The sequence below is a fragment of the Grus americana genome, chromosome 2 (genome assembly GCF_028858705.1).
Source record: "Grus americana isolate bGruAme1 chromosome 2, bGruAme1.mat, whole genome shotgun sequence".
NCBI lineage: Eukaryota > Metazoa > Chordata > Aves > Gruiformes > Gruidae > Grus > Grus americana.
Window position 1 is genome coordinate 115,722,981 of NC_072853.1, and position 22,163 is coordinate 115,745,143.

Consider the following 22,163-nt stretch of genomic DNA (forward strand, 5'->3'; position numbering starts at 1 on the left):
GTGATAACATTTTTGAGAAGACAAATGTGAGATTTTATGTTTGATAGACAAATCATTTTGTTATGTTATTGTATTTGTTATTTGTTTGTTATTATATAAACCTGCTTTTAAGGGGAAGTGCCCTTTTCTTTGTTCAGTCTTAATGACTGCTTGGTAAAATGTTGACCTCTGTTGGGGTGTAAGTCTTAAATTATGCATTCAGTTCCTGTGAATTCTAATGTTAAGAAGGATGAAATTCCTACATTAAGAAAGAAGTTATTCCAGTCCATGCAAAGTGTTATTTGCTTTGAAAGAATATGATAGAATAGACTGCCAGTGATGAGCTTCCCATTCTGGGGGTCTTCAGAAACAGGTTTGGTTACCAGGTGGAAAGTACTAGCTCAAAGATAAGACTTAGCAAAAGCATGACAGAAATCCTCAGTCTGATATGTCTGGTACTCTGCTCAGAGATGTTGAGCCCGAGGATCTGAATTTTCAGGCTATGATTGCAATAAAAGGATGGGATTATTAAATCATGGCCTTGCAGTTGACTCATGAGATGAGTAGGAGCTATTTAATTTCATTTCAAGAGAGAGATGAAAGAGACTGTGTTCTGTATGCAGTTCTGTCTTGGACCTGAAGTTACAATGCACAGAGCATTTTAGATGGCTTTAGCCTGAGCTTAGGTTAAATAAATAAACTGTGAAGTTAAGTGCAGTTATCAAATACTCCGTCAAACAAAAAATAAGGCCGCCTTTTTCATATAGTCTTGGCCTTCTCAGAGGTGCCAGAGGAGGAACTTCAGTATTAAGGGTGTTGAAAATAGCTAGTAAAGCAGAAGCCAATGCTAATAAACAGTTTTGGAAGTACTGTGAGTGGTTTAAGCATAGTCTGGATTATTGTTATTACTGTTTAAATCACAGCAATCAAATAGCCAAGCATCGCTTTGAATGATTAAGTGGAATGGCCGTCAATGAAAAACCTTCAGGCTGTATTGCAGGCATAGGGATGGGTGTGGTCCTGGTCAGCTCTCCCAAACATTACTTTGGATGCTGTTGCAGATACAGAGCAGGGTGTTACATGATATTTTCAGAATCTGGCAGATTTTAGTTTGGTTTGGATATTTTTTATGTACCTTGGCAGGCATGCATATCCCTGCAGCCATACAGCAATGTGCATTAATGGCTGAAGTAACACCTACTGGTGAGGCAGAGTCAATCAGCCACAGGCTGCTGTTGACTCATGACTTCAGTTGACTCATAATCCCATTGAGCTTTGCAGGTCACTTTTTGTTCCCACCCTGAAGCCCAATGCCAGTTCCTGTCATGATTTGTATACCCATTGATTAAGAAAGTAGATTATGTGCTTTGTGGACAAGTGAGCACATTAAGGTGCCTTTAAGGAAGATATGGTAGAGCCTTGTGTTATTTCCATCAGCTAATTAAGTTAATTAAAATTATTTATTCACACTTAGAAAAGTCTCCACCCAAAGTTTTAGATAGATTGCATAAATCGTAGAATCATTTAGATTAGAAAAGACCTTTAAGATAATCAAGTCCAACCATAGAGCTTAGTGTGTCAAAAGACTTTAGTGTGTCATCGAGTCCAATCCAGAGCTCAGTGTGTCGAAATGACACAGAAAGATCTCACAAAGATAAGTGATTTATTTCAAACTATATTCAGACTTTATCGTCCTCCTTATATATTTCCATCTCTCCTGGAAGAGCCTGGAAAAGCAGATGAGGCTTGAAATGTGCCAGATCTGGGTATTATCATGTGAAGATGGAATCCTATGCCATATAAAGGGATTTCTAGATCAGATTTAAGAGAAAGAATAAAGGAAGAGAACATTTTGATCCTGGTATTTGGAAGGTAAAGAAGTATTAGAAGCAATTCTAGGAAGTCATTCAAAACAGTCTTGGCTTGAATGGGAAGTAGTGTCACAGCATCTCTGAAGATAGGTATCTCAATATGTTCCAGTTTAGTTTTACAAACATGAAGTCATTTAACTTGTCAGCCCATCCATGATGTTTGATAGATATGAGAATAGCTGATTCATTTTTTGAATCTGTAACTTGTTAAAATTACTAGCCATCCTTTTCCAAGCTACTGCACAGGGACTCAGTCTGGTAACACGTATGGAATCCTTCAGGCAAATATTATTTCTGACAGCACAATTTGAACTCTCCTGTGTGGGTGGAGAAGATCTGGCCATGTTAAGTGTGAGCCAGCAGACTATTCCACCATGCTTAAAGGAACTGTCTGTCTTGAGCTACTTGGTAGTCCTTACTGCAACCCATTAAATGAGATGCTAATACCTGGACCTGTTTCAGAAGTGCTTCTGTTTTACTGCCTTCCAAAAGGCATGAGAGAAAGCTAGTATATTTGAAACTTTGTTACACATTGGTTTTGTTGTTCATATGTTTTTCTGTTTTCTTGTTCCTCATCTGTAGTTTAAACTAATAGTGGTAAAACTAAAATTTGATCCTCTGCTTTTCATCTTCATGCACCATTGAACAAGTGGTTTTCACACTTTCACAATCTTGTATTTCTGCTGGCCCATTTCCTGCAGATGATTGTATCTTTGCACCTTTAGCTGAAAATACTGTAAGGATGATGTTTATTTTCCTGTTTAATGTGGTTTCACGGGCTGCAGGCCATGACTTCATGGATGACAGATTGGAAAACTCTTACACAACACGCCAAGTAAGGGTTAAAAGCAAAAATGATCTATACCTTAACTCACAGCTCCTTTCAAAACATCTTACATGGGATATATATTGCCTTTCTTCCAAAAAAATCCCTGATTACAGCAACAAGGCCTCTAAACTGCAAGCACACTGGGAGAGAAGCAATAGCATCCAGCTTGTTGCAAGATCCTAGCAGAAGCAGATAATGGGCAGGCACAGTGGGACTATGTCTACATTTTGATAGATCTCCATCTACGGTGTTTAGGTTTCACTTTTGCTGCAACAGAATCTCTCTCTTTATGTTGTTGGCCAAACTATCACCTTGAGAGGCTCCAGTGGAGCTTTTGGAGCTCTGTGTGAACTTTGATGTAAAGCTCTCCCACAGTGAGAGACTAGAAATGCCATGTGTAAAAGCAGAGACTCCTCTGAGAACACTTTGGAGACAGAAAAGCATCTGTTTCCTAAGAAGGTTTTAAACAAAATTGTATTGAGTTAAATGTAATATATGATTAGGTATTTCCTTGGGTGATGTCACTAGGTTCTTTTTAGACTTAAAACCTCCCACAAAAAAACCCATGCCAACATTACTTGCAAGTCATATGCACGGTAAAATGCAAAAGATTAAAAATACCCAACTCATTTCCTTTTTGTTACTAAACAAGCATTGTTCATTAGCATTTTATATTACATTCAGAACATAAATGTAGATATTTTATTTTATATATATTTCAACACAGTTCTTTCATGCCAGAGTTTCAGAGATCTTTAGCAAAATCGAGGAGGGATAGAGGAAGAGAAAAGGAAAAAATTATACACAAAACCACTATCATGTTTCAAAGATTTTTCCAAAATCAATATTCTAGCAAGGTTATATTTGAAATAACATTGAAATACTAAGTGCATTGGTATCACCAGTTTTGGAGTCTAGCTTGAAATAACGGGTCATAGCATCAGAGAATTCTGGGGCATTATTTAGGAAAGCATTTAAGGCTATATACTTAGATTCTTCATTAAAACAGTGCTTGTGCATGTACCCAACTTAGCGGTAACTTGAACATCTACATGGTGTGTTCAGTTCCACTGATCTCAATTGCTCATGCACTTACATGATTGGAGACAATTTTCTGAACTGGAATTGGAGCTATTAAGTATCATGCATGAGGAGCTGGCTACTCTCTGAAGGAGTAAACCTGACTCTTAAGGCTCTCTCCTATAAGCTGTTTAGTAGGAGCAGATTTATGTTGTTGAGGAGGACTTTCACTGACTTCAAGGTGGCTTGTGAAAACCTGGATGTACACCTTCTTGGAGATGCATACATTATTGCTCACATAAATAAAGACAGGTAATGGTGGCCTAGATACTGTCTTCAAGCACAGGTCTGTGGACCTTGCATGTATCAAGTGTGGAAGAGCAGCATTGAGTTGAATCAGAGCATAAAGAAGCCCATGAGGTTCCTCTGTCAGGTAGGTTACCTTCAAGCATGACTGAATTGTGTTTAGGCTGTCTCAGGTGGAGGAAAGGCAGAGTAGAAGTAAAGCAGCTCCAAAGACAGCTCCTTCTCTACTATATACACACAACTGCAGAGTCTGGGAAACCTGACTTTCATACTGCAAGAGAGTTGATTTGTTCGCGTGAGTTGATAATATTTAATTGATAATATTATGCTACTCAGATTAGAAAGAGAAAATCAGTTAGGAGCATAAAAACATATAGTATGAAAATTAGGCTGTACCTCTGCAAGCATTTACATGTTTGAGAATTCCCGTAGGACTCCTTAAGTTCAGTGGAATTACTTATGCATAAACCACAACAAGTGTTCACAGTACCTGACCTTAAATCAAAGACCTTTTTTTTAACTGTTTTTTTTAACAATGTTGGGATTTGGCATTTTGTTTCCGAATGTTCTAAGCCACTGATGTTACATAAGCTTGGAAAGAATTGCGAAGTGATTGATAAATTGAAACATTGCACAACAAAGGATCTCCTTCTCACAGTGTATTTTCTGGAAATTGTTTACCTTATTAGATTTTTTTTTTTTTTCTGATTTAGCATGTTTGTCTGTGCTTTCTTAGCTTTGTTCAGGCACTTACCTTATTAGTCAATGTGGAAATAATCTTAACTTTACATGACCACCAGAATGAACTAATTTACTCTTCCTAACATTGTTAGTGTCAAGTTCAGTAAGACGCCTGTGATCTAGGACAGTTAGTTGTGTTGCGCTGTAATTAAACCAGCTCATTTACATAACAAATTTGTTTTGAGCAGTTTCCTTGTAGAAAACAGTAATTTGAATATACCTTGTGTTTGTTGTGGGAATCCCATGGCAGTGACGTCTCTTGAAAATTTGTGATACCAAATTGCCTGTCTATAAAAGTTGAGCATGTTTTCCCTAAAGTCACAGAAAATCATAGAATGATGAAAGCTATATTGCTCTCCTGCAGTCTGACTATGCTTAGTTTTTATTGCTTCCTGAGCCCATGAAAAAAATCCGTAATACATTTAAAACTGATGCAGGCGTGTTGGCTTCCACTACTCTTTCTGGAGGTGCTAAAAGGCTCAGTCCTGCAAAGTGCTGCTCTCCCTCTGGTTCTGCTGATTTTGGTGTGAGGTTGGAGGCCCCAGAACTTTCTAGTCATTGTTCAGAAATGCACAGATTTGGGCCTTAAGGAATTCTTAGCTGGATCATCAAATCTGAGTAGCTTTACTGTTTTTGTTGTGAGTACTCGAATTGCCATTATAGCTACTAAGGCGAAGATATGCCTGGAAATATCCAGGGGTGTAGCAGAGGGTGACTGTACTTCCATCTATATGAGACAAGGCTAATGTCAGTGGAAAAGTCGTGGAAAAAAGGAGCATTACATGACAGGTCTTTGGTATAGAGAGATGCTAAGACAGCTTAGAATACTTATGAGATAAAAAACACAAACTGCTACTACATTACCCCTCTATCCTCCCAAAAAACATACTTGGCATTTGCAAAGATAAGGTTAATAAACAAACAAACAAAAAATTAAAAAAACCCAACCAAAACAAAATTAAAACCCCAAGCAGATACAGATTTTTGAGGAGCAATAGGAGTTATGTGTCCATTTAGAAGAAATTTCATCTGTTACTTTAATACAGGCTCTTTTTATTTTGTTCTTTTGCTTTTAAGCCAACACTGAGACTTATCAAAAGATTGCATTCGGAAAAAAACCTCTTAGAGCATTTTTCTCATATACTGTAGCTTAAATGGAATGTGTGAAATTCAGTATTGGAAAGTATTACAGAAAAGTATCCTTTTTCCTTTGGTTTTTTTTTAAACACATTTTTCCTCAAACCTGCCTCTCTACCGATGTCTTTTCCCCACAAGACTCCAAAGGAAAAATGACATCAAATGGTAAAATCATGTCGCATGTTATTTCCAGAAAAATCCATGGAAATCTTGAATATGATTTTATCATTTGCACTGTAATGTTCCATTGTTAAAAGGAGCAACACATTGAAGAGTATTCAGTTGCTGAATACTTGATGGTAAGCAAAAGCTGATGTTTCTGTGAATATTACAAAACACTTAGGAATTTGTAGCACCTCAGATCTGTTGTATGATAATAGGAGTTAGAAATGGAAAACTCCTGTTATATCAGCTTGACCATCTCCCTGACATCACCAGATTGTTGTCTTCATTGTGGTACTAAGTTGCAAATGTCATAAGTCGTGTGGCTTCCACCACTTCCCTTGGGAGAATACATGGCATTAAAGCAGCCTTGAATATTCCTTTCCTTGACTTCATCTTCTTGAACCTCTTTTATATCTCTTCATTGCACTAAATTCCTAATGTTGCTTTGCCCTTGGCTATTTTATTTCTCTCCCTCCCCTCTTTTTTGTTTTCCACAAAATCACACAATTATTTACGCTGTTCCTTTTGGAATTTATTCTATTTTGTTGTACTGGTTGCTGGTACTGACAAGCCATGGGCTTATGTGTACTGTAGGCTGTAAAGAAAATGTTGGACATCTCTGCTGGCGAAAACGATGTTTACGTATGAAGATACTAAGTTGTTTTGTGGTCATACAAGTTAAACTTGCACAAGAAGCACCGCACAGGCCCTCAATGCAAGTCTGTATCAGACCTATTATTCATAAAAAGGTGATGTTTTTTCCCCTATAAACCTAATACATTTTTTATTCGATGTTTTAGCGAAGCTGGTGTTGGATAAAGCAGCATATGATTTGCATGTATGTAGTGTAGCTGAATTTATTGAAAGCTTCATTCTGACAATTATATCCATGCATATTAAAAGGATAACTGCACTAGTTTGACTTAAGATACAGATACACACTAACAAGAATAGACCTCTGTGAATAACTGGGGTTTTTTAAGTTTCTGACTTGAAGCAAAAAAAAAAAAAAAAGAGAAAGTTGTTATTTTGGAACAACCTCCAATGATTGATTCAGGTTTCTCTTTTTCTCCTCAAATTTCGTTTAGACTTCCTATCTGCTAACTTATTTTAAAAACAAACCCCATTATATTCAAGGAAGTTTATTTGTGAAATGAAAATTCAAAAGATTTTGAAAATATCAAAAATGCTGTAATTATTTGCTTTTTTTTAGCCAAATTGATCTGACAAATTCAGCAGAAATTTGAACAAAGGTTTGTTTGACCTACCTTTGCGATTTTCTAAAGAAAACCATCTCAGCTGAAAAGTTTGCTCAGTATTAGCTAAAGTTACATAGGTAGATGAGAAATGTTTGAAGTTATACTAACAGAGAGGTTGTAGGTCTTCATATGTCAATTATGAGCTACAGCCAGCCTATAGGAGTAGAAATTGACTGTAAAATGTGTATAGATATAGATATAGATATATATATATCTGTGAAGGATCTGAGATCTTCCTGCAGGCAGACACTGGGTGGCTGTCTCCAGGAGTAGGATTCACTGCCGTTCATATGAAAACAGTGGAAAATCTTGCCCTAAAGCTAACCTACCCCTGGAGTTTTGCCTATCTGTCATGGTGATCGCTTGTCTGGGAAGATAAAGGATTTGTTAATAGTCAGCTGGCTGGTCTGTCTGCCTGGGAAGTCAACAAAACAGCACAATGAATCAAACAGAAGACTGATTACTATGGCATTTCTTCTCCCCAGGAAAAAGAGAAGAGTTACACCTATGCCAAAAAGACCCTGGTTTTAATATCTTATCATCTGTCTAATCTCAATGTACATGGCCCAAATATATTTTTTTTTTTGTCTGCCAGCAAATTATTTAAAGAGCCAACATTTCTGAAAAGCTTAGTAGGATTTTGAGTTGCAGTGAATGGAAAGATGTAAGCACGACGAAGAATAAATTGAAGTATTGACATTTGTGTGGCCATAATTAGTTAAGTTTCAGATTTATATGGTGCATATCTGCCTTAGAAGCCACTGAATTAATTTACCGCCCTAACAAAGACTGATAGCTAATTATAAAGAAGAGAGGTTTGGCCACTGAAATGCAAACTCATTTTTAGGGATTTACTTCCTGGCAAGAAATATCTGTTCCAGCTGAAATATGTCATTTGTGACAACTTCTTGTGATCATCTCTAAATGAAAACAACTGTTTCTCAAAAAAATTGCAAGCTGTCCTAGAAAAATGTCCAGGATTTGATAGGTAATTGTGATAAGCCAGGTATTTTGAGAAAATAGGCTTTTTTCATCCAAAATTTTGGCTTCATTGAAATTACATTTGCCACACTAATGATCAGTGATTTAATTTCAGATAGGTAACTGCTTTTTAAGCAGCTTGTCTTCCTGCAAGCATATTCGGTTTGCTCTGTAATATTTTTTTGATTTTTTGGCAGTTTTTTGAGTTCCTGAATTGAGCCTAGAATACTGTTATTAGAGTGCTGCTTGCAGAGCTCTACATAGCTTCAAACTAACCAGCATCCCATTCCTCTTTTTCTTCTCTCCTTGGTATCTATAAATGTAAGCTAGATTCAGTGTTTTGAGAGCTCCCTGTTTCTTACAGAATGTGTTTATTCCAGCAGAATGTGTGTGAGGGGGTGTGTGTGTGTATGCGCGCGCGCGTGTGTGTATATATATATGTGACCGGGGTCATTAGAAGAAGCAGCTGTGCACCTTGAGAAGTCTTGGTCATGTCACTGGATGTTTTTCCTGATGTTCAAATTTGGTAATTTTATATTAGAAACGTTTCATATGTTTTAGGCGTTTTCTAAATACAAAGCAGAAAAAAGACCTAAAGAAAGCATAGAAGCTTTGCAACATTATAAATGCAGGAGTTTGAACTCTACCTTCAGCTTGAGTACTTGATAATCCCAGGAACTGTGAACTGGTGCACACCTCCTTACCTTTCCCAAAACAAATGGGCAGTAATTCAATCTACTTGCTCGTTCCTTGGACCCATTGGTGGCAACTCTAATGCTTTTTAGGTGTTGGGGTTCTCAACAGAAAATTTTATAGTAGGGGTGCGTATGGGCACACGCTTGTGTGCGTGTACACCACATAATGTAACAAAGGTTGAAGACAATAGTATTATACAAACCAAGCACAGCATAAGTTTTTAATTGTCAGGATAAAATTAATGGTAGGGATATTTAGTTGCTGTACGTTGAAAAACAAAGAACCAAAGCAACAAGATTGCCTTGGAAGGGACACTGTAACTTTTCATAACGTGTCCCTTTTCACGGTCGTCCTGAGTTGCCCCTAGTCCACGTCTGCAGTCTCCATTGCGGGCTAATGCCTAGGGGCGTGAATGCACGAGAACTTTACAAGGTGTGTAAAAGTTAATTAAAAAAAATAATAAACGTGGACACTTGATAAATGTTACCTTTGTTCTTGTTACCTCCTTGTTATCTCCATTGTGTTACAGTGCTATTACATGTCATTATTAAGTCAGAATGACAAAAAGAAGATTTTCAGCAAGGTTTTTTAAATTTTGTGGGAATAGACACTGCTGTTCCCAAGGTAAGAGCTGCCCCTTCTACCCTTGCTAGTATGTGGCGGTTTAGAAATTTAGGTAACTTCAGAAAAACTTTAGAAACTTTAGATAGTTTCATATAGGTTGGACTTGTCATGTTAGTTGCAGTTAGTCGGGGGTACATTTAAGAGTGAGTGATGGAAACTGTTGTTTCACATTATCCATCCTGTGATGTATATGGTCCCTTAGGACAAAGAAAAGTTCACTGAATGAAGTCCTTGCTATCAGTCACACTACTTCCTAAATGAAAAGCAAATTTGTTTGATTTACACAATTCTTTAACGAATGAGTCAGTCCATGCTTCCCACTCATTCAGCTGCCATCACTTCCCTTTCAGATACAAAACTCTGATCATTTTTAAATTACATATGCAGTCATCAGTGACTTACTGGTGACTTGGGAGGCAATGGTAAGGCTCACTCTCAGTTTATTATTCCATAAAAAGTGATATAGAATACCGATAAAGTCTAGTTTCTCCCATTAAAGCAGTGTAAGAAAGTTTGTAGCTTGTCCATAATGATGATCAATCTTCTGCACTGCATTAGAGTCGATGATTTTACACTAATCCCTTTCGCACTCTAAGCGCAACTGTGTCAGTGTGCTTGGGGTAAGCAAGATATTGTTACTTTCTTAAACTTTCTGAAAAACCCTTTGAATTGCGTCCATGGAATAAAGATTATATGCTAAGAAAAGGGAAGCTGTATATATTTCCTGAAGCAGTTTATAATGATAATGAAAATCATTAGCAGTGAGTAGATGGAGTGGTTAAAAAGAAATTTATCACGGTTTTCAGAAATGTGACTTGAAGGTGCTGGGAAAAATCTGTTGTCCTTTATTAATAAAAAAAGCAAAAAGAGTTATTAACTTTGGTCATTCGGAACATTTACTTTTGGATCCAAAATTTTATGAAAAACAGTTACTTAAAGTTGTAGTTTGTTCTAAGACTGTTTTATGTCAGGTCTAGAAATAGCAATATTATCCATCAGGCCATGAGGTGGGGTGGTTTTTTCCTCTTTTCTTTTAGGTGGGAAAGGCTGAACAAAGTGGTGCCTCCCTTCTCTAACTTAATCTGAACTCAAAATAACTTTTGTTGTCTTGTTGTAACAGCCCTTTTTCTGAGTCACTGTACGGAAAAGAGACTGGGAAGTGTTGAATACTGTAGATCAAACACTTCAAAGCCAACTTTGACTTAGTTTTATGCATGCTTCAGAGTAGACTAATGTACAATAGTATCCAGGAAACTCAGCCAGTAATTCATAAGAGTCCAAAATGTTCTCCGTAAGATGAATCATAGCAGCATAAATGATAGGATTTGAGAAGATCCTTTAGGTCATCCAGTTCAAAGCCTGTGTATCTTCCTCTTCACTAATCCCCACTAGGGTTTCATCTACCCTATCTTTGCAAACCTCTCATATCCTTGACTCAGCCACCTCCCTGGGTAGTTTCTTCCATTGCCTAATTGTTTAACCTGAACATCTTCAATCCTTACACCATCATGCTTAGTGTGAACAATTTATGACTACAGAAAATGATCCTTTCTCCTCCCTTCTGCCATCATGCTCAAATATCATCCCTCCCTTTAAATGTTTTGTGTTTTGTTTTGTATTTTTTTTTCTCTAGCTGCATGAATAATAATTCCAGGAAGGTTGGGGGTGTTTTAGCTGTGTTTGGTGCTTCTGTCTCTGTAACAGATTTTCCTTGAACTTTCAGTTTTCAAGACTCGAAACCACATTTTGATGAACTTTCTGTGACTCAATGATATGTATGCATCAAGTCATGCTTTTCAGGAGGCAAATGAACACAACTGAGATATTCTGTGTCTTTGTTTATAGAAGCTGCTTTCATGAGGCTGTTAATGTGCTTTGACTGACAAATACACAAAACGATTTGAGGGATTTAAGTGACTGAAGGTGGAATCTGTTTTTGACCTCAGATATATGCAGTCTCATGTTACTAATCAGGATATTAATTTAATCATAAATTTTAACTCCACTTTGAGAACTTACCTCTAAAACCTCCTGCGAGGAGTTAAAATTTATCACAATTATATCCAAAAGCAGCTTCCCAGTTCGTAACTGTTTTGATAGAGATATAAATCTTTTAATAGACATTTGTCTAAGTGTGTGCTCAGACCAGTATTATTCTGATAGGATTTTTGGATGATCTGTAAAATAAAACATTGAGAACTTCAGAATGGGGGATATGAAGATGGAAGGAAGCTTTTTGTCCTGATGAAATGAAGTAAAGGAGCCTTAAACTACAGAATTTTTAATTTTATACCCTGTATTTCTTAGGATCTGCCTAAGCTTGTCAGAATATACTGATGTTAATCATCTCACCTACTATGATATAGCATGTGCCAGTTAGATCAATGTGAAATTTATGTTGTTCTCCTAGATGACTAATAAATACTGCATGTTGAAAAAATACAGAGTAGAGGTGGGAAGGCTGATTATTGCAAGCCATGTTTTCATACTGCCTCCCATTTTGGAGTTACACAACAAAAATAGCTGCAGTCTGAACGTCACCTGACAGCTCACCTCACCCACAGTTTACTCATGTGGTAGTTCTTTGATCCATGTAGAAGTATTCCAGGTTCCCTATAGCCACGTATAGTGCTGTCGGGCAAAGTTGTGTGAAATTGAGGTAAATCCCGCTATATTACTTCAATTCTGCCAGCCCACAATTACAGTTAATGCATTAGGTTTAGTGGATCCACTGTGTTTCATGAGCTTGAAAGTAACCATTCACTTTGCCCATTTTGGCATGGCAATTTGTAGAAATAGTCACAAGGGTTATTTGTAAGAAGTCAATGTCATGGAAATAACAGGCTTTGAAAGCAGTATCTTGGGCGCTATTTTATGGCTCAATATTTTCTTTTTTTTTGCATTATAATTTTATAATTACGTTTTAATTTTTAACATGTTATGTTTTCAGCCTAATAAAGGAAAAGATGCATTAGGATATTATAGCCTTTTCATCAAGATTTTTTTCCCCTTGATATTTTTGTAAACGTCCCTTCCCTAATTTCTGTGTTGTTAGGCTTCTTAGATGTCCTCTAGCCAGTACTCAAGTGTATTGAAGTTGAGGGCACTGTGCAGCGACAGTGTCACGTGTCTTCAGTGTGCAACTTAGTGGGCAATGCTGTTGCACAGGTTAGTGCCTCTTGGTCTCTGGTAGATCTGCAGCTGTTTTCTTCAGGTGCAAAGAGCTGACCATAATCATACCACCTTTTGCTGTTTCTGATCCAAACTATGTGCGTGTCCAGCTTTTGTAAGAATGTGCAGAAACCAGTTTCATAATTCTTGCAAACTCTTGTCCTTGATTATGGTGGGAAAGTAAGATATCGTGCAGTATTTTTTTATGTATTACAGAATTGTAAAGAGGTCCAGACGTGATCTCAACAAAGCTATGTAGTCAGGAACAGTATTAGCTGTGGCTTCTACGCTGCATTGAGCTATGTGGGGTATTTCACTGCAAATGCATGTGTCTTAACAGCTTTTTCCACTGTGCTACTTCTGCAGGGCTTTCCTCAGCAAGTATGTGTTAAGATTGTTATTTCCATGATGTATTTCAAGTGGTATCTCCTTTTATCTTCTCTCAGCCTTGTTAATCTCTTAATCCTAGAGCTATATTTCTTTCTCCTCTCCAGCATTTGTAGCTCATCTTGGTTTCTTATAATCCGCATGTTTCGCTATCATGCTGCCTACCTCCTTCCCTTAGATCATTAATGAAACAAGATGGGACCTGCTGCTGGTCCCTTTGGCATCCCAGCATGTGCGCTATGTGATAAGAGTTCTGAACAAAAGAACTACCATTTGAGGGCTGACCTTTGTAAACCCAAGTCAGCTCTTAACAAGGTATTTTTAATTGTCCTTTCAAAAAAAAAAAAAAAAAGGTAAAAATTTCAGTAAGGGGTACTTCTTAGCCCCTTGGGGGCCTTGGGCTTCCAGCTGTTGCTGAAATTTTACTGCTTTAGTCTTTTGTATCTTGGTGATTTTACCCTGGATCTCCTGCTCTGTTAGCTTCACTGATGCTTTTCTTCAGTCTCAAGGCTTGAGATAAAATTTGTTCAGTTTAGTACTATTAGCCATGAAAACCACTGTAAATACTGAAATCCCCAAACACCAAAAAACATTGATAGTATAAAATAAAAACTGAAAAAGAATCTAGATGGTTTTGTTCATGTCAAATTGCATGGAACAAAATGAAAGCATATTCTTTTAAAATTATGTAGATTGTTGGTGCTAAATTCTGTGTGAACGTGATTGTGAAGGCAGCTGGGCTTCGACGTGACTGGTGACTTGGGTTTAGAAGCCTGGATGCTCAAATTTTATTCTGCTGACCTGCTGGATCATTTCGCTTCACTGCGTATGTGGGGATTTCAGTCTTCTTCAGAGATGGCCGTAAGGAGAAAAAAAAAAAACAACCCCACCAACCAAAACACAATACATAAAACCCATAAAAGCTGTGTGTTATTTTTATGATTATTCATATATCATTTGGAGATGGTGCCAATTTATTTTGGATTGCTTTACATTAATTAGAAAAGGATTTAAGTTAAATCCTTTTCAAGTAAACTAAGAGTGGACATGTAAGAAACTGCTGGGTTAAATAATCACTTTAAGGTCATGCAAGTATGTGCATATACAAATTTGTGTGATTACACACTGTTCTTTTTCTCCCTAGATATTCCAAGCAACTTTTTATGAGTTTCTACCCACTTTTCCTATTCTGTCAGGCTCATTAATGCAAAGATTAATATCCAATCCAAGATAGATTCATCTCTTGAACTGATTTTTGGAAATAGGAAACTCATACTCTTGATTTAAGGCAGAAGTTATCTGCACTACAGGGGTTTTGCTATTTTCCCCTTGCACAAAGTGTTAGTCTTATATTAAAAACAAACAAACAAAAAACCCCAACCTTGTTAATTAGTTTATGCAGCCTAATTTTCTGTTGTTTTGCAATTTGTATTGCCAATTCTACCTAGAAAAAGGGGCAGGCAAAATGCAAGTAGCTTGGAGCAACGGTGTCTCAGATCATACGTCCAGTTGTTCTCTGACTTTTTTTTCTGATGTAAAAGTATTCTGTGATTTTATAACTTCGACTGTATCATCCATTATATGCATAAAAGAGCTGATGTGAAATTGCCCTTATTGTCTTAATTTTTTATATTTTCTAGACTTGTGAGTGCTTGAATTTGCAAGTTATGCATTTTTATCCTGTTTTGCATGTAATAAATTGTTTCCTCCAGCTATAACCAAGGCTTTTACAAACTGATGGAATCAACAATGTAGTGCGTGTAGTTGCCAAGTACACTGAATTTTTAAGCATCTTCTTTCTGCTTTATAGGTTTGTCTGAGGATGCAGCAGAGGGAGCAGAAAAGCCATGAAATCTGAAGACGACCCTCAGGAAGAATTTCTATCTGATGTCAAATGCATTTATAACGCAGCAGTACCAATCCATTTTACTCTGTACTGATTGCAGCTTCCAGGAGGAGAGGACTGTGCTAATTTATACAAAAAAGTTTCATTCTAATAATTTTGGTTGGGTCTCCCTGCCAACTACTAGCATCCTTTCTGTGAGCAAAGTTTAAACACTTACCCAACTGTGGTAGGGGTGTTGTGTTATGTTTCGCGATATATCAGCCCTTTCTAAGGATTCAGTTGATTGATCAAAGACTGTTTACACATAGTTAAAAGCAACCTTTGTTTCAGGATATGTTTTATCTTTTTTTTTTTTAAAAAAAAAGATATTCTGAACTGTACCTCCCTTTGAGATTATATTAACATTTGTTATTTCACAGTTTTGACAAAAGATAGCTATCTCCTTTCTTCCTGTACTAGCATTCACAATTCCAGACAGCTGAAATTCACCACCAGAAGAAAAACTGGTAATCCATCAATTTTTTTTCCTCTCTCTCATTGCTTATACAGTCTCCTGCTCTCTAGAGATACAGAGTAAAATATAGTTACTGGACATAAAGGGCAAACCTTTTTGCCATTAACTATGTCACTATGAACGTGAATAAAGTCTACACTGTAAGTACCTTGAGCGCAGCAACACATGGATGTTTTAATGGTTACCTGTGATTTCTGTTTTCTTGTCAATCAGTCTGTTCTAGTTATGGGTAAGATTTTCAAAAGTAACTAGGAATTTTTGAGTGCCTTAATTTTTATTAACCCAGTTGGAGGGTGCTTTGAGGGTTGAGTTTTTGGAACATACTGAGTATTTGCCTTGTGAAAGTCAGGTCCGTGCAAGGTGCCTGAAATGTAGTACCCAACAACTCAGGTGGTCTTTGAGAGGACCTTGGCCTGGAGTTCAGAAGCATCAGGCTCATGTCTGGATTCTTGAGAGTCAGTTGAGATATCAATAAAAGATACTCGGAACTGAAAATAACTGGGGCCTGGCTGAAGTGTTAAAACAGGCATTTGAACGAGGCCTCTCCTGGCTGTTGCTGGTTCATACCAAAGTACAAGTTGCAATCTTTTGGATGCCAGGTACAAAAAGCACTGCTAGTCTCAGCTTAGATTCTGGTGGATGCAATTGCATGAGCCATCTCCACATCACATGCTCCTGTTTGTTTCCACAACAGGGATTCACCAGCTCCTGTTCTAGCTGTAGAACAGGTCCCTCCAACTCACTTTTGCGCTGTTTCAGCAGAGGTTGTGACAGTTGATGTGGTCTGTGCTAGCTTGGATAAAGAAGGAGACATTATTCTTCAGGATGTCTTAAGCCATCAACCTTCATCATCTCCATATCTACTTTCACCCTCTTTGCATCCACCTCCAAAACAAAACCAGCTTTGCGCCACTTGTGCATCTGCTGTTTAACCCCCTGGTCCTACTCTGGCTCAAGTAAACATGATGTAACCATGTTTCATGGAGCCTTTATTCAGAAATATTAGTTAGCTATTAAATAGAGCTAAGTGGCCAGGGACCTGGCTAAGGCTTCTGATACCTCTAGGACTGAAGTGGGCAGCAACTCCCAATAAAAATGACTCTGTCCCCTGGGAGACCTCAGATATCTACAAACGGTGGGGCCAGAAATCTTGCTTCTTTCCCAGGAAGGGAAAAATCCTACCCCCTGCTTGTTGTGGAGTGATTCTGCTGGCTGACTTTTCTTCACTCTGATCCCTCCCCCGTGGTTTTTGCCAGGAGGGTGGTATCCAACCCATTGTCAAGGTACCCTGCTGCGCTGCGAAAATTACACAATAAAATAATCTCCTGTAGTCTCTGTACACACCTCAATGACCAAAGAAAATCCATGGAGAACTAATCAATTACTGTAGCTATTAGGTTTAAACTTTAACATAGATCTCAAATCTTCTTTTGTCCTCTTGTCAGCGCCTACTAGGTAATCTAGAAAAATCAACCATGGTTACTACTGAAAGCCCGTACCATAACGGTGTGGAATCCTGGACCAAAGAATCCTAAGCTATAGGCATATAGTATAGCTGGAAAGTGCACTACTATGAGACTTCTGTGAAATACGTTACTCATCATAATTACCATTATTGAATGTGATCCCAGTGCTCAGAGCTGCCTGGCTTCGTTGGGAGTTTAGGGTAAACAGCAAGTAGGCACTCAGGTCAATAATACCATCCAATCTTATTTAAGTTATTTTTTGTCATTTTAAGATGTAAGGCTCAGAAACACTCTTATTCGCCTTTTCTGCTCTGTGCTTTGTAAAATGAGGTCTCATGAGAATAGTTTTACAGGAAGGGGAAAACATATTGGTAATAAAGAGGGGGGAAAGAAAAGGTAGAACTGTCTATGGCAGTAATGTATGACCTCTTTGTATATCGCACTAAATTGCTGTATTTGATAGTATCATCAAGATTTAAAAGTTCAATTGAGTAAAAATTACTTAGTTTCCCCCAATGCCAAATAGTCCATCTAATTCAGAGGAAGGAAGTCATTGAAGTGTAGTCATTTGCACAGCAGGCTGAGGAAATATTGTAAAGTAATTTTTAGCAGTTCTCAAATGTAGTTTGAATTTTAAAGAAAGTTCTTTTTGGCCAGAAAAAAATCAGGCCAATTACAGGAAGTTTTGAAGTTAGAAAGTTGGCCAACTGCAAAATGTAAGGAAACATTGCTAGTTTGGGGGGGACCAAATGTTTGGTTCTCATCAATGATGTTTCTGAGGCCAAGACAGACGTTGCTGGCCAATCAAACTATTCTGAACAGGATTTTAGAGTAACGTCTGGTCAGCTGTTCTGGTCAGCTTAAATATGCAGACTGTCTACATGTTGAGCTTTTTGAGGAGAATTTTATATGTTTAGGTGGCTCACAGATAAAAATTAATTTTAAATTATCATTTTGTTGAAAATAATTTTATATGCATATATCTAAAAGGAATTTTGTGATGTTTTCAAAACCACGTTGTGAGTCATGGCAACTTTATTATATTTGTGCTATAGCACTTTGAAATGCAGTTTCTAAAATAAGTCCTAATATAAAATATACACATTTTTTTCTGTTAAACAGGTAAACGCTTCTAGAGTTTATTTTCTTGGTAGAGTTTATTATCTGAATGTTATTTCTGAATGTTATCCAAGGGCTTTTATTTTACTTTGGTTTTGTGCTGTTGCAATTTAGAAAAACAGATTAAAACAATTACTACTCTGATGACCAAAATCTGGAGGTCTGGGCTCTGCTGATCTTTTTGGGCTTTGAACAGAATGCTGAGTTCAAACTAGGACTGTGGTTTCCAGCCCCAGATTGATTATTCTATCTGTCTGTTATTAAACTATAACACAGAACAACAACATTCCTTTACTTTCAAGGGGCTGGGTTTCACTTTATAGTGTCTTGTCTTTTTCTTTTCAACATTTACTGTACAGCGAGCGTTAGAGATAAGTTTAAATATTCTTGTATTGCTTATAAAGAGTAATTTACTGCCATAATCTGAAATTTGCTGAGCAGAGATTGTATTTCTATGTGAAGTCCTTCCAGCATAAAAAAAAATACAGGGTATGCATCATATTGAATAAGTATCTTTCCTTCTTATCCGAATATCCTGTTTATAATTAATCTATTAAAAAAACCTGCTGCAAAGGTGCTCTAAAATATATGATGTACTCCTGAAACCAAGCTTCTGTAGTGCTTCTTTATTTGAAATTAACCTTGAGTTTCCCATAGCCTTGTTTGTTGTCACCCCTTTGGCATTGTGCCACTTTGTTCATTTACTCCCTCGTAGCATGAGGTTCCTCCGGTATTGATGTGGTATCTCCATATGCTTTGAGCTGCAAAGCTGCCTGCAAACAGGTAAGGTTCGCATAGCTTTCTGCTGGTTCATGAGCCTGTTGAAGGGACAGGATGCCCTCAGGTCCTGTTGGAACAAGTGGGAGGCTGAGGCACTCAGGGTCTGCGGGGCTGGGCTTATAATTAGCAAAAGCGACCCAAGTTAGAAATGTTTTTGAATGCATTGTTTCTATGAGAATTTATTCTAATATACCAGTAGACCAAGTTGAACACAAGTTTGATATTTATATAAAGACTGAAAACCATTGTGTGGTTTAGAGTCTGAAAGTTCTCTCTGCTTGTCCATTTCCCGTCTTGTAAATTCTTATAATGGTCAATAGTATCAGGAATGATTATTTCTGTCCTTCTCCTTCGAGAGATACAGCTGTTTGCTGTATAGAAGCTGCTCATCTGGGGAAATACGCTTTACCCAGGAGATCAGCAGATCACAGCAGAGACACCTAGCACTTTTGTTAGCATTAAATGAGCAAGTGATTTAGTTAATCATGAGATGGAAGCACAGCCCAGTTAATTGATTTGACCTGGTGTTCTCTGACAACGCGTCCTGATTGCTGCATCTTTACATTTGCTATAGCAAGGAGCACAAACAAATGCAAGCACATTTAAATAAGTATAATTGTTATTTTAAAATACTATGGTATTTTCTAAGAGTTTCATGTTGTCGAATGCAGGAAGAGTAAAAAATAAAGTACCATTATATTTTCATATGCACTCATTGTAAGTTGATGTTTCCTTTGCATGCGCTGTCATGTGCTTGGATTTATTCTGTATGTATGAGGCATCCACGCTTGCAGATGAACCTGCTGTACTGAAGATTTCAGTATCCATCCTCACTTTTAAGATGAAAGGATTGAGCAAAATCATGTTTTTATAGCAGGAAAAAATCACAAAAGTAACCAGGAGCCCTGGAAGAGATCCACACCCTCAGGCTACAGCATGTAAATTGATCTTCGCTCTAATGGCAGTATTTTCCATTTGATATAGCATGCACATATTGTATTATTCACTCATTTGCTAGCACCACTTTAACACTACGCTCTCATCATAAAAAATACTTATTTTGGAAATTATTTTTGGCAAAACCAGTTAAGACTCCAGAGCAAAATGATAACAGTGTTTGATAAGATATTTTGATTCATCTTTATAAGCAGAACAGAGACTTGGAGTGCTTCCTAAGTGGGAATGATCGTTGCAGATCATAGCTCACCCTCCGCCACAGCTCCAGCTGGGTGCAGACTGACAGTGTATTCAGCTGCAGAAACAAGATAAAAGCTGTTCCGATTGTGTAAGCTGTTGCCTGATCAGAAATCTTGAAGGGAGGTCAGTCATCCTGAGTCATTACTGTAATGCGATTAGAGGCCCAAATCTACTTTCGTTGAATTTAACTGAGTATTTTGCCATTGATTTTGACAGGAGAGCATCCATACTCTTCTACTGGAGACTGCATGCCATAATAAGATCACATATAAGCACCATTTAACTCCTAGCTAGGTGATGTAATAAATTATGAGGGTTGCTCCAAAAGGTACTATTCCCAAAATACAATATACATGAGGGTTAGCTAGTCAGTATTAATTAAATAGCTGCTGCATTCCACCCCAGAAGTGGTTGCTTCTCTGTAGAGAGTGATGCTGCATGTGAAGTAGGCCCGAGCAAAATAAAACCCCAGAGCATTTTATATGTGTTACTTCAGCCACTTCTGAGATGAAGTCACTTTCAGGATGATGTATAGCAGCTTTTCAACAAACAAAGCATCACTATTAAACAGTTTAGGAAATCCAGCAATGGACAGCATGCTCCCCTTCTGCTCCCCAACCAAGAGAGCATGGGAGGGAAGCATTTCCAGGATGCGTTCTATTAAGAAGAATGCACTTACTTAATTTGGCATTTGATCAACAGAAAGCTTGGCCCTCTATCTTTTAAAAAGCTGCCATGGTTTCTCTAAATTGATGTTATTATTGTTGCTATTTCCTGAATTTCATGTACTCTTCAAAAATTGGCACCTCCAGTCTTGCCTCATTATACTGAGACATTTTATCATTGTTAATGAATGTAGCATAGGTGCTATTCTTAGACAACCTTAGGAAACAACAAGGGTTTTGATCCAAGGATGGTTTGGACCTGTCCTCCTTACTTTGCTAAATCTGATGAGACCATATTGCAAAGTCTACAGTGTGTTTGGGAAAGAAATGAGTTTTTATTGTATTGATTTTATTACTTTATTCATTTTAAAGGATAGACCAGTTGCACAGCATCTTGGAAGTGTTAGAGGAGATGTAAAGAAGTTGGTCTATAAGATATGATATTCCAATTCATTATGAAGCAAGCATTCAATAATTAATAGTTACTTCAAGTGCCCACAATATATTATAATCATGGTTGGATTCAATTACAAGAGACATAAAGGGGATTATGTACTTTTTCTTTCCCTGATGGTATAATGAAGTGGAGGCAGTTGGGATCCATAAATATTGGAGAACAGTCAAGTTGCTACATATATAACAGGAACTGCTTTTTCCAGCTGTCTGGATGTGTAGTGTCTTCCTTCTGCTTGAGCAATGACTCTAACTGGTAAGAATACAGCTTGGTTAACGTGGTGTGATTGCTTCTGATCCGGTAGAAACAAAGAGTTTCTCTTGGCAGCATATTTGGTTGCCATGTTCCAGCATTAACTAGATATTTCATGGTCATATGACACTTATCTTTCATCATGACACTGGACAGCTGCTTTGCAGGCGTCAGGGTGCAAGTCCCAAAAGCAGTTGGGAGGTGTGTGACTTTGTGAGGGGAGCGATTTGCCCATTGCTCTGGGCAACAGCATTTCAGCTATCAGGATTTGCCCCTTCTGGCAGTGACCAGAGTGCCTGGGAGGAGGAAGAGGAGACCCGAGGAGCTGGATTCCCAGCAGGATCATGTCCTAAAGCTCCCATGCCAGCAGCCACAGAGAAATGTATTCTCCTGAGAAGAGGAATCGTGCCTTGCTGTGTCCCCAGGATGAGTACATTCGGGTGTTTGGCAGTCAGGCAGCAGCGCTGGATGCAGCGATAACAACCAGCTTGCCATCAGTAAGACTGAAAAGGAATGTCTCTGTGGCCCACCAACCAAAGAAGAGCGTGGACAATATGACTGGCCTTTCAGAATAGCTCACGGCTTATCATTGCTGTGGCAGTTGTACCTATCTAGTCCCACGCCACTGCTAATCAAGAGATGGAGAGTCACAGGAAAGCGAGGTCTGAGCAGAAGTGGATGATGCTTCCTCACTGCAGGCAGCC

The 22,163-nt window shown here is 37.9% G+C and overlaps 1 protein-coding gene across 4 annotated transcripts in view; it reads left to right on the top strand.

Annotated features, from left to right (window-relative positions):
* The window catches only part of BBS9 (Bardet-Biedl syndrome 9), a 305,135-nt gene extending 286,871 nt beyond the window's left edge, over positions 1-18,264 (top strand). For all 4 annotated transcript variants that reach the window (XM_054817041.1, XM_054817040.1, XM_054817044.1 and 1 more), the window contains one exon: positions 14,977-18,264. In XM_054817041.1, the coding sequence (XP_054673016.1) occupies positions 14,977-15,017 (41 nt within the window). In that variant the 3' untranslated portion in view covers positions 15,018-18,264. The remainder of the gene's footprint in view (positions 1-14,976) is intronic.
* The last annotated feature ends 3,899 nt before the right edge of the window (positions 18,265-22,163 follow it).